The 13,272-nt window shown below is 42.9% G+C and overlaps 1 protein-coding gene across 1 annotated transcript; it reads left to right on the top strand.

The window, feature by feature from the left end:
• The first annotated feature begins 8,029 nt into the window (after positions 1 to 8,029).
• Positions 8,030 to 8,830, top strand: LOC140007221 (uncharacterized). The gene is made up of 2 exons (XM_072049919.1): positions 8,030 to 8,545; positions 8,642 to 8,830. Exons 1-2 carry the CDS (start codon positions 8,030 to 8,032, stop codon positions 8,828 to 8,830), a joined length of 705 nt encoding a protein of 234 aa, XP_071906020.1.
• The last annotated feature ends 4,442 nt before the right edge of the window (positions 8,831 to 13,272 follow it).

Consider the following 13,272-nt stretch of genomic DNA (forward strand, 5'->3'; position numbering starts at 1 on the left):
CACGACTTAGTATCTTAGAATAAAAAATTTGATATAATTTAATAATTACAAATACTTATGTTGGATTTTAGGAGTTGACGACAACGTATGAATTGAACCTCAATCGGTGAGTGTTCCTATTGTTATCTATGATTGAATGATTGTAGTTGACATTTGGTGTATACTTGATTGGTTTATGATTGTTAGAATTAAAATAGATGGTTTGGATGACTTATTTTGAATCAGTTGAATGCATAAAAGTGACACTGGTAAAAGGGGTGTACTTTATCGTCCCTTTTCCAAGTGGAATTGAAAAGTTAATGATCCAAAAGTTATATTACTTGTGCATGTATTATAGGCCAGGTGCACACTTTAACGCATCAGCCGAACTGGGCCCTAAAATCCATCGCCAGACAGCTTATTCAAGCCGGTAATGAGCTTGGTCGGATAGGTTGGCAGCCGTGGGTGCCACAGTCTAGTTGACCCATGGGAGATTTATGAGCTTTCTTGTGTGAGAAATCATGATATACTTGAGTATTGCCTTGTAGCTAGTAGTGATTGAATTGCTTATTGAATGAAATAAATCATTGGACGATTGATAGTGGATCATACGGTGATAGTGAATTGGCTTTCATAGTGAGCTTGTATCCTTTTAATGAATTGTGCTATTTTACTTCAAAGTTGTTAATGAGACTTGTGAAATTTGCTTATGTTATTATAAATTGATACTTTGGTTGGCAAGTACTTGTTTATTGTACTATTACTTGCTTGGAATCTCACCAGTGGTTTTTTTCTTACAGGGACAGTGGGTAAAAGAGGTGAGGAATAGTGGACTTCAGTCTCGACATTTTGAAATTATAATAGATTATATTTGTAGTTATGATCTAAGTTTATAACTTGTATTTCAAGTCCTTTTGAGTTGCAACTAGGATTATATGACTCTTTTGTGGTAATGATATGTTTAGAGGAATGTGAAGTGAGTCCTGGTAAGAGTTAGGTAGGTGATCCGCTAAACCCTAGGCTACATCTTAGGATGAGATGGGGTCGTATCAAAGTCTAGGTTTGAAAAGATCTATGACATCAAGGAATTATATGAGTATCGTAGCTTAAAAGTTTGACAAGGGAAAATGTAAGATTCTAGGGGAAAATCTAATTATGAACCTAATTTAGCTTGTGATTGTAGGGAATGGAAGGAAATGTAGAACATAGGGTGCCTTCGAATCCTGGAAGGATCGTCTCATTTCAAGAGGTGCTAGTGCACCATTTCGGTTATATGTCCCAGGGCATAGGATGACCAGTCGATGTGATGGTTAGAGGACCTATTTGTATCCAAATCGAGGGGTGCTTGCTATAGTGGATGAGAGCTAGAGGTTAGCAAGGGCAAATGAGGTGACTCATGCAAGAATTCAGGAGATGAGGGAAATATGAGAATGCAAAATGATAGAATCTGAGAGTTGGAATCTGAAATGACAAGGGAGCAACAGTAAACTAATGCTTTGCGTGAACAGCAGTAGGAAACCAACAACCACCTCACTAGGATCCTGAGTTAGGTTCGGGATAGAATTGAAGGGATTTTGACTGAATGTGAAGTTATGATTGAGGAAGTTGTCAAGGAAACTAGCGAGGAAAGCTGAACTTATATCGAGAAGTCGCAGGAGAAAAAATCCGTAGAGCTGAAAATGGTGCGGAACCAACTAAAGAGATAGGATCCACTGGCTCCGTTATGGTTGAGTAGCCTTATATTGGGTTAAAACTTTTGTACTACTAGTCGGGATGGTTGGGAAGGAACTCTCGTATATTTTGTTATGATATCATGTGTGTTTGTTATGTTTGACTTGTTTGGTTCCTTTCGAAATTGTACTTAAATTTGTTATGTATTGTGATTGGTTTTGTTTATAACAATTTGAATGGTTATATTTAGCATTGTTGTGATATATTTGTCACTAATTGTGATATAATACGAAAATAAATGTGCATTTAATAATATAGTAAGTAATATTATTCGTGTGCATAACTAGTCATTATTTATTCATGCATAGAACTATTGTGAATCGATATGGAGTCTTGAGAGCAACTGTGACGCCCCCACTTCTCCTTAAAGCGAACCAAAGGGTATCTGCGGGGCGCCTGCTCAACTCTCGTTAGGACTCACTATAATCCACAATTCACAAGTTCGGAATACTTCAATAATACTTCAAATAACTTCAATACATAATAAAAGTACTCCAAAATATCTCACACTTACAATTAATCAGCTCTCAAGCTTAATACAACCCAAAAGAATATTTACAACAGCTATATGCTGTAATACAACTTAAAGTCTTCAAAAGAAGGCAAACTAGTACTATTCACGAGTACTCTCGGTCTCGAACCCTGTTAAAGAAGATAAAATCATGGAATGAGCTACACAACCCAGTGAGGTTCCAAGACACTCTAGCAGTTCTAATAAATCAAGTAATTGAGCATACTGCATGTATGGTTCAAGGTTGCACATTAGCATATTAACATGAGACAATACTCATTGTACGAGTAATTTGAGCATATCACAGGTATGACACATCTGTATGAAACGGTTATCATTATATAAAATAAACACATATTGAAGGATACGGTGTTCCATTGGAACCATTTCGGTCAACTGCACCTTATAACTTCCGGTCTCCATGGTCTTATAACTTCCGGTCTCCATGGTACTGTCTAGCCATCTCCTTATCCCTCCAGTGGTAATACTCGAGTATACCGAAACGGTGGCCCAGGGTTCCAACCTACCCGACCGAACCCAATCCTGGCTTGAGTAGGTCAGTAACCAAGGGCAGGGCCCAAGTTCAGCTTACAGCTTACAGCTTACAACATGTACAAGTAATCAAATAACTTGGCTAACGGTAAAAATTTATTCTTTTGGTAGGTCGAGTGAGATAAAGTACACACTCACCTTAAAATGGTCGACAATTTCATATGAGCAATTACTAGCAACAATTAACACATAAACACATAAGCAATATTTGATAATTTCATGTGAACATGTAATTTATGGTAATCAAGTAATTAAGTACCAGGTAATAATCGAGAAGTGAAAGGAGAACAAGTTTCCAAAAATAGAACAATCCTAACGTCTAGGGTTTGGTGCATGGAGAGGCCGCAGTGGCCGCCGCCGGCCACTGGGGGGCAAACTGGGGAAGCGGCAGGGGCCAAATCGTTCGTCGAGGCGCTCGCGGGGTCTCAGAAGGAGGGTGCGGTAGTTCCAGATCTGGGGTGTTGTTCCATGCATCGAGGAGAGCCCGCGCTGAGGTTATCCCAGCATGAGCTGAGTTTGCTTTCATCCCCTTTTCAAAATGCATTGGTGGGTCGTTTTCCGTTTCGTCGGCCGCCAATGGAAGTCATTAGGGGTTTCTTTGTGTCGCTTGGGCTCAAAGGGGAGTGTGAAGTCGGTCTCCTGGATTTGAATCATGTTCTGATCAGACCATCGTTAGAGGAGGATTTTACCAGTCTCTTTGTGCGCCGTTCCTGGTTTGTGAAGGGTGCGCAGATGCTTATATCCAAATGGACACTGGACTTCAAGGCAAATCAGGACTCCCAGTTCGCGCCTGTGTGGGTGTCCTTGCCTTTTCTTCCGTTGCCTTTATTTAATGCTTTGTATATTGCCAAACTGGCTGGTTTACTGGGAAGATGTCTGAAGATTGACTCGGCGACATTGTCTCTCAGGCGACCTTCGGTTGCAAGGGTTTTGGTTGAGATGAATGTTTCGAAAGTGCCCCCCCGTCGGGTTTGGATTGGGGAGGAGCAGGAGGGGTTTTGGCAGGAGGTGGTGTATGAGAGTTGGCCAAAATTCTGTGGTTTTTGTCAACGTTTTGGTCATGAAGATGGTGAATGTTTTAGGAAGCATCCAGAGCTCAAACTGGACAAACGGGAGGGTAGGGCTGTAGGGAAAACCGTGGAAATATACCTGCCTAAGGGTTCAATTGAACTGCAGGGGCCTGGAGATGATTTTCTGATGCGGGGGGGGGGAGTCAGCAACGCCCAGGGGGGAGTGAAGAGACTGGCCGAGGTAGTGAAGGGGTAGGTGTTGATAATGTTAATCCTGAGGTTTCACCAGGATTGGGTCCGGAGGAGGCGGGGAAGGAGGTGCAGCGGGAGGTTTGTGCCGTGGCGGTGGAGACGGACTTGGAGGCTCCAGCCTCCTCGAGTCGGGTGGCTGATTCGGCCCTGTTCGAAGGTGATGCTGGGATAGGTGTTGAGGAGAACGCTGGTGTGAACATTGTGTCGGTCCGAGTGGCAGACTGCCCAGGGTCTCCGGACAAAGCAATCGTGGAGGAAGCATTTGGAGGGACGAGGGGGGAAATTGGGCAGAGGGCAGTGGGGGAACAGGCGTATTTCAATTCCTTTGGGATTCTTCAGTCACTTTCAGATATGGAGGTTCAGGATTTTGAGCGCATTCCCTCCAATTCGGCGGGTGGCCCCCGGGCTGTAGGTCAGAGACATAGACGTCAACTCTTGGACGGAGACGTTCCGGGGGAGACTGTGCCATTGGAGCAGCTAAGGGAATTTCAGGATTTGCTGCAACACCGGCTGCCTATCGCACCAACCGGATGCGAGGGGCGGAGGAGTGGAATGGAGCAGGTGAACATCCAGCAACAATCCTTGGAGGGGCGCCTGCGTGGAGTAAGGCAAAAGGGAGGTAGGCAGGCAAAAGCTCTTTTGAAACAGGTTCCATCCCAATCACAAACTCACTATTCTTTGCGGTCTAATGTTAAATCCAATTAAGTTTGTTGTATGGAATATTCGTGGGGCATCTCGCCGGGATTCAATTAGATATTTGCATAACATTTGTAAAACTAATAAGATTCGATTACTTGTTCTGCTGGAACCATTGTCGGACCCTGCTCAAATGGAGGTGGTCCGTCGGTCACTGGGTTTTGATAAGGCTTGGGGGGCACTAAATAACAAGGTTTGGGTGTTCTGGTTTAGTGAGATGACAGTGAACTTCAGGGAATTCGCCGAGCAACTTCTGCATATGCACATTGGGTTCTCTTCGGGGTGCCCGATTCAAATTTCGGCAGTTTATGCTCGTTGTTCGAGGGTGGGACGCCGCGAGTTGTGGTCGGCCATGGAAGGTATGTCGGGGGAGGTGCGTGGCCCGTGGTTGGTGGCAGGGGATTTTAATGTTATTGCCAATATGCAAGAGCGTGTGGGGGGGTCCCCGGCTAATCATAGAAATATGGAGGAATTTAATGAGTCGACGGGAATTTGTGGCTTGTCCGAGGTGCCTTTTGATGGTGCTGCATTTACATGGACGAATGGTATGGTGTGGCAATGCTTGGATAGGGCCTTGATGAATAGGGAGTCGGCGGATGGATTTGATCTCTCACATGTTTCACATTTGGCCAGGGGCCACTCGGATCATGCACCTCTGCTGATCTGTTGTCAGAATGGGAGTCAGCCCAAACGCTCTTTTAAATTCCTAAATGTTTGGAGGGGCCATCCTGGTTTTAAGGAGGTGGTTCAGTGCGGTTGGGCGAAGCCGGTGGAGGGTGAGGGGATGGTGAGGTTCTACAACAAGTTGAAAGCGGTGAAGGTTGGTTTACAGGTCTGGAATGTCCAGGTCTATGGGAATGTTTTTGCCAAGGTAAAGGATGCCGAGGTCATTATGAAACAGCGTGAGGAGGAGTTTGATATGAGCCGAGATCCTGCAGCCAGGGCTTCCTTGGAGGAGGCAAAGGCGGTTTACACAAGGAATTTGGCTGCGGAATGTGCGTATTGGAGACAGAAGGCGGGTATCAAATGGTTACAGGTTGGGGATGCTAATACTGCATACTTTCACTCGCGGTATCGGCAGCGTCGGAATTCCAATTTTGTGGCGCGCATTAAGGATGCGGCAGGGGCATGGTTGGAGGATATACAAGACATTCGTAGGTCTGCAGTGGAGTCCGTATCCTCCTGGTTTGCTTCTGAGCAACATGGGTGGCAGCCTCCAGAGATTCCCTTCACGCTTCCTCAGCTTTCGGCAGCGGATAATGGGATGCTCGCTGCACTTCCGGAGCTGGCAGAATTGCGGGAGGTGGTTTTTGGCCTGGAGGCGGATAGTGCACCGGGGCCGGATGGGTTTGGGGCAGGTTTTTATCAAGGGTGTTGGGAGATTATTAAGTCGGATTTGCTGGAGGCGGTGAAGGCCTTTTTCCAGGGAATGGGTTTGCCTAGGAGCTTTACTAGCACCTCTATTGTTCTTCTGCCTAAGATTGCGGGTGCCATGTGCTGGAAAGATTTTAGACCAATCAGTTTGTGCAACACATGCTCCAAAGTAATTTCAAAGCTGGTTGCTCGTCGGTTGGGGAGAGTACTCCCGACTTTAGTCTCACCGTGGCAAACAGGTTTTGTACCTGGACGGGGGATAACGGATAACATCCTGCTCACTCAGGAGTTGGTGATGGATTTAGATAGGCGCTTGCGTCATCCGAACATAATGCTAAAATTGGATATGGAGAAGGCTTACGATAGGATTGAGTGGCCCTTTCTGTTGTTTATGCTGAGGCAATTCGGTTTTCAGGAAAGGGTGGTGGATATGTTCTATAGGTTGGTGTCTAATAATTGGTTTTCGGTCTTCGTAAATGGTGAGGCTGCTGGGTTTTTCAAGTCGTCGCGGGGGGTTCGGCAGGGGGACCCGGTGTCTCCCGGTCTTTTCGTGTTAGTAACTGAATTTTTGGGTCGAGGCTTGCACCACTTGTTGCTCGGTCGGCCGGAAAGGTTCTTCGTGTCGGCCGGGTCTCAGGTGCCTTATCTTGCTTTTGCAGATGACATGCTTGTTTTTACAAGATGTTCTGAAGAATGCCTGGGTGTAATCAAGGATTTTCTTGAGGGGTACCAGCAGGCATCAGGTCAGAAGGTTAATGCCAATAAGAGTGCCTTCTTCTTGGCGTCAGGAGCCACTCTGGGGCAGGAGCAGATGGTAACGAGGGTCCTGGGTTTTCATAGGGCGGGGTTCCCTTTTACGTATTTGGGTGCTCCAATCTATAAAGGGCGTCGGCTAAGTTTGTTGTTTGACGGAATAGTGGCTAAAATGCGGGCTCATCTTGGGCACTGGAGTACTAAGTTGCTCTCATTTGGGGGTAAGCTGGTTTTAGCGCGGCATGTTCTGGCTTCGTTGCCTATGTACTTGCTTCAGGTGCTGGACTCCCCAAAGGCGGTGCTCACACGCTTGGGTAATATTTGTAACTCCTTTTTGTGGGATCATAAGGGGGAGAAGCGGTTGTAATGGGCCTCATGGGAGAAGTTGTGTTTTCCTACTGATGAAGGGGGTTTGGGATTCAGATCTTTTAAGGACATGGCTAGGGCATTTGCGGCTAAATTATGGTGGCGTTTTCGGAGTGGTGACTTCATTTGGGCGGAATTCATGCATGTAAAATACAGTACTGGTTGTCACCCGATGGAGGCCTCGTCTGTCCGCCCTTCACCTACTTGGAGACGCCTAGAGGCGATAAGGTTAGTGGTGGAGCCGAAGATTAGATGGTGTATTGGGGAAGGTCTGGTGGACTTTTGGAAGGATAGATGGGCTTTCGATGAGCCTTTGGAGGTGGTGGTGGCTGGAGTTGAGCAGCCGCATTTTCTTGTGTCGGAATTTATTACTAACGATGGATGGGATGAGGTTCATCTTGCCCAGTGGGTGCCGGAGTCGGTTATCTCGGTGATCAAGGATATTCCCTTTGAGGTTTCTCAGAAGGATAGATTGGTGTGGGCGCCTTCTCCATCTGGTCTTTTTACGGTGAAATCGGCATGGGAGGTGCTGCGCCAACGGAGGAGTCCCTCATTGGTTGACTCACTCCTTTGGCAGCCAGCTTTGCCAGCAAAAATGGCGTTTTTAGCATGGCGTTTGGTCAGAAAATTTATTCCTTTGGATGTGGTGTTGAAATCGCGGGGGGTGTCGTTTCCTTCCAGGTGTGGGTGTTGTTATGGGGAGGAGGAGGATCTCTTGCATGTGTTTGTCACAGGCCCGATTGCGTCGTAAGTTTGGAGGCGAGTGTCTAGCCATTTTGGGTTTCAGTTGCGGAATTGCTCTACCATGGCTTCGGTTTTCATTGCTTGGTTTCTAACTTCAGATGCATCGGCGAAGAATCATATTAGGGTGATATTGCCAATTGTGGTGTGTTGGTTTATCTGGTTGGCTAGGAACCGGGAGCGTTTTCAAGGAGGGCGTTGGGAGGTCAACGGGATAATTCGAGATGTGGATAATTTTATAGAACAGTTGGGGAAGGCTAATAGGCTTAGTCGGTCCCAGTTCAGGGGTGATGCAGATTGTGAGTGGCTGCGGTTAGTCAGAGGTCATCCTAGGCGAAGGTCCCCATGTGCGATTGCCTGGACTAAGCCGCCCTGTGGAAAGTTAAAATTGAATTCGGACGCCAGTGTGATTCAAGGGAAGGCCACGGGTGGGGGGCTGCTGCGTGACTATCAGGGGAAATTGATTTTTGCATTTTATAAGGAGTTTGGGGATCAGGGGGTGTTAGAGGCAGAGTGTATGGCGCTCCTGGTTGGGTTGCAGTTGTGTCATCAACGAGGGGTGGTTCCTTCGTTGGTTGAGGTAGATTCCAAGGCTTTGGTTTAGTTGGTTGTCTCAGGGGCGGTTGCAAAGTGGCCATTATGTAATAATTTAAGGAAGGTTAGAAGTCTTCTGAAGGGTTTTTCTGCTGCCATCTACAATGTTTTCCGGGAGGCCAATGTACCCGCAGATAGGCTTGCAGCAGTTGGGTTAATGGGTTCCCAGGTGTTTGATCAGGGTCACCAAGTGCCGGCGATTGTTCGGTCTGCCATCTTATTGGATTCATGGGGAGTGCCAGGGGTGAGGTGGTTCAGTGAGGATGTTTAGGTTGCAGCCTTTAGGTGGCCTGGTGGTCCCTCCGTCGTTTTTGGGGGGATGGCGTAGGAGAGTAGAGGCACAGATTGTCTTGGTATGCTCAGTGTAAGGGAGTAAGTACTCCTTATTTTCTTTTCGCCTGATGTGGTTTAGTCTGGTTTTGTTTGGGTTTATTACAATAATAAAATAAAAGTTTTTAATAAAAAAAAAAGTACCAGGTAATCAAGTAGATAGGAAAACGGTAAGTAATTACGATAAACGGTTAACGGTTGACGGTTAACAGTAGTAATCACGGTTAATTGGTAGACATTAGTCATTTTAATAGGCCGTCATTGGCCGTTTCCCACATTTACCACTTAAGAGTCGAGGAGATTCACTCCAACCGACTTATGCAGCCGTAGCATAATTAATCATTTAAACACATCACATAAATATGCAATTCAAGTATTTCATGTCGAGTAATTCAAGTATACATTACTTAAATATGCATGAGTGTGGTAAATACTTAACATGTAGCACTTAACACTTAATGATAATGGATTAAGCATGTCATAGACTTATTCAAATTACGTACTCCTATATGGAACACTCACCTATTGCAACTAAAGAGTAAGTGCGTATACAATCCTTCAGGTGTTCCCTTCGAGATTCTCTTGAAGGTCTCCTTGAGCACCTGAGCAAACAATAGTTGTCTATTACACTACATCGCTTAAAATCCCTTACTTATCGTGAAGGTTGTACTAGTGTTCATTCTAAGGAGAATTCATGAATTGAGTCTTAATTATTTATAGTCGATGCTCGGAAGTGGGTTTTAAAAACACAAGAGAAATCTGATTCTCGCCTTTGAAATCAAATGTAAAATGGTCTAGCAATATCGGAGTAAAATGGAGAGTTTGAAACCCTCAATTTCCTTTAAGTTCGGAAATTTCAGATTCGGCAAGTAAACTTTGAAAAATCAGATCTCACTCACTATGAGTCCAAAATTGTAAAACTTGGTACCATTAGAAACTAATTCCAAAGTACTAAAAGTTTCTAGAAGACACTTTTCCATGATTCCAAGCGGAAGGTATTCAAAATTTGTCTCAAAGTTGCTGTTTTGGCTTGCGAGACAGTTTCGGGGTTGGTTTTTCGCCAACTTGGAAAATTCGGCAAAATTCACAAAATTGGAACTAGCCTCTCAAATTTGAGACTCAACTAGAGTTGCAATCAAAGTTTAAAATGGAAGGAGCGGAACGAGAATTGAAGTTTTGAGCACCATGATATGGTAGCTCAAAGTTACTCAAATTTCTTTGTTAAACAAGGGTTTTCCAAAATTAAGTCATGAACTTTGGAAGTTTAGTTGAGCAGCGAAACGGACTCGGAATGGCACCAAAATTAGCAGTACAATACTACCCTATAAGAATATTTCTCTGCCAAATTCCATGGATAAATATGCACAGAAAGCTGGTTAACCAAATCACCAAAATTCCAAAATTTCCAAGGCAAATCTGCCTTGCGAGTTTCGTTTTCCGTTTTCAAAACGTTTGGCTTACAAAATACCTCAAACATGGTCCGTTTGCATAGACAATGTCTAAGAGGTATCCAAAACACAATTTTGGGTGATTAACACCAAGAATCTCAAATTAACAAGTTTCAATCGAGTTTAGTAACAATTCTGCCCAAAAGGAGAGTTTTCCTTCAAGAAGTCAGTTTCGAAATACGGCCACAAATCACTCAATTCAACTCGGAATTGGATGTGATTGGTGGCATTGGAAACAAATTTCATAAATCTACAATTTCTCAAAAGAAACCATTTTCAAAATACATCCGCAACTAGCTCACATTTGAGCATCAAGTTGTAATTCATGTTCTGCCCTGTAGTGAACCAATGAAACGGGATAGCAAACTTCAAGCGAATGGTTTGCCTCACACAAATGGAACCAGGATGTGAATTTTATACCAATAGAAAGCTGGGAATGTCTAATTTCCATTGCCACAAACGGCACTCGATTTCGACATCGGAGCAACAAGTTATGGCTGAAGAAAAAAGACTACCTGGGCAATCCGGGAAAATTTTCCAGTTTTGCTAAACCTTAGAAATCACTACATTTGACCAACCAAATCATGTTATTTTCAATGAAACTTTCTACACCATCCATATAACATGTATACATCATAATTAAGTCATTAGAACCTCTGAAATTTGCACAAAAGTACACGAACATGGCAGGGGCAGATTCGGAAGATTTTTGCTCTTCACCTCCTTTGAGTTTCCTTTCAACAATACAACTTATTTCCACTAATTTAAGCACTAAACCAACATTAACAACATCAAAACTCATGAAATCAGTCCATCAAAACATTGTGGGAGTTCATAGAGCCCATACACTAAGATCCAACATAAATAAAGCTACCTATGTGAATGTACAAGCTTATAAGTGCAATACTACTTCCATAAATCAAGATTTGAAGGGTTGATCGTCCATTACCTCTCTTGAGGAACTAAACAGAAATTTTCGGTCCTTATGAGCCAAAGAAAAATCGTGAGAGCAGCCTCCTATCCTAGCTTGAAGTGCTCTCCAAGTATTTAGCAAGGCGTGGTTAAAATTTGAGGTGATTTGGTGGAGGATTAGTGAAGATTTGATGGAGGAAAATTGAAGAACTTGCTGTTCTTCCTTTTGAAGTAATGCACGGCTGTTTAGATGAAAAAGAAAGAGTTGCACGGCTGTTTGAGGTGATAAAGTGGAGAGTGTTGATCTGGTGTGATGCTCCCATTAGAAGCCTAAGAATGTGTGGCCCAAAATGCTCCAAAAGTCAACTAAGGAGAGTGCGCGTACGCGCGCTCGTTTCCCCTCGAATTTGTTTCACTTGTGCACTAAATCTCTAATGAACTTCTATCCATACTATTATTATTCATTCTTAATAGTTTAGAAATAAAGGTTTTAAGTCTCTCAATTAAACCGCGCGTGTGAAAACGCGTATTTCCAATTTATGCACGATAAAGTAGAATTTTCAAGAAATTCTTATAACGATTGTACTACTAACTAATACTTGAGTACTTAAACATAAAAATACCTATTTTAAAACTAATGTATAAGTTTCCAATTTTCTGAGCTTATTGTATCCTCAAATCGATCACTGTCTCCAAATGCGTATTCAATATTTTCACTAAACGAGCTTCCAAAAATTAATTTTCGTAACAAGTTATTTTAAAAATACATGTAAGTCATAGTTCCATGTAATTGGGTTTAAAAAGTTTAGAAAATAATATTCGGGATAAACAGGTAATTAAATATTTAAATAAACTCGTAACAGGAGTTTAAAATAAATACATTTTTACGAGTTCTCACGACCTTTCTTAATCTACTATTGATCATTATTAATTTTCCAAAATTAATACACTCTCAATTCAAATATAGTCTTGAAAAATGTGTACTCGTTGTTCCGAACTAAACGAGTTTTCGAAAAGTAACTTTTCTAACAAAACGCTTTAAAAATATAAGAAAGGCATTTTTCCATATAAATGAATTTTAAATAGTCGAATTAAAAAATTAATTAAGCCAGTAAAATAAAATAAAATAAGGAAATTTTTAGGTCCTCACAACCTCCCCTCCTTAAAAGAATTTCGTTTTCGAAATTCATACCTTCTGTAATCTCAGATAACCCTGAACTTTGTTGTGTGATCATGTCATATGTTCTTGCAGAGTTTCCTTTGATCATATCTGTCCGACTTGAGTTCCTCGTGACATAGTTCCTTTTGGTTCCTTTATCATGAGTGGTGCAAGGAGTGATAGTCTTACCCCATCCTCTCCTTTTCTAACTTTGGATGGTGGTCCAATTTTTCTGGGTCTATTATCAGATGTATCTCTTTTCTTCGCTTGAAAGGCTCTCAGTTGGGCTTTTGCGCTCTCTACCCTTTGCGATTTCTCGAAAGTATTACTAAATGTGTTCAATCTGTGCTGCGGCAAAGGCATCTTGGTTTTCTAAATCTAATCCCTAAATAAACCGTCTTATTCTCTTCCGTTCAATAGCCACCAATTCTGGAGCATATGTAGATAATTTCGTGAAGTGTGTTTTGTACTCAGCCACACTTAAAGTTCCTTGTCGAAGTTTTATAAAATCGTCTTCTCTCTTTTCTTGGACAAGCGGTGGGAGAAATTTCTCATTAAACTCACGCACAAAGTTTATCCAAATTCTTGGAGTTTGATCTCTTTCCCACTTATTTCTTATAATATTCCACCAAAATCGGACCGCTCCTTCAAGTTGAAATACAGCAAAGGTGACTTGTCTTTTCTCTGTGTAATCTAAGGCATCGAATATATTTCTTATATTCTCTAACTAATTTTCAGCCATTTCTGGGTCAGGTCCTCCAGAAAATTTGGGCGGGAAGAATTTCTGAAACCGCTCTAAAACTCGATCCTCCCCTATCTCTTGGTTTCCACGTTGGTTTCCTTGTCCAATCCCTTGACCTTGTT

The sequence above is a fragment of the Coffea arabica genome, chromosome 5c (assembly GCF_036785885.1).
Source record: "Coffea arabica cultivar ET-39 chromosome 5c, Coffea Arabica ET-39 HiFi, whole genome shotgun sequence".
NCBI classification, from domain to species: Eukaryota; Viridiplantae; Streptophyta; class Magnoliopsida; order Gentianales; family Rubiaceae; genus Coffea; species Coffea arabica.

What these genes read in the sequence shown, in the direction of transcription:
- LOC140007221 (XM_072049919.1), top strand. Translation starts at nt 8,030, where the DNA reads ATGGCTTCGGTTTTCATTGCTTGGTTTCTAACTTCAGATGCATCGGCG. An exon ending in TGGTTCCTTCGTTGGTTGAG is followed by an intron (nt 8,546 to 8,641) that starts GTAGATTCCAAG and finishes AGTCTTCTGAAG; the next exon opens with GGTTTTTCTGCTGCCATCTA.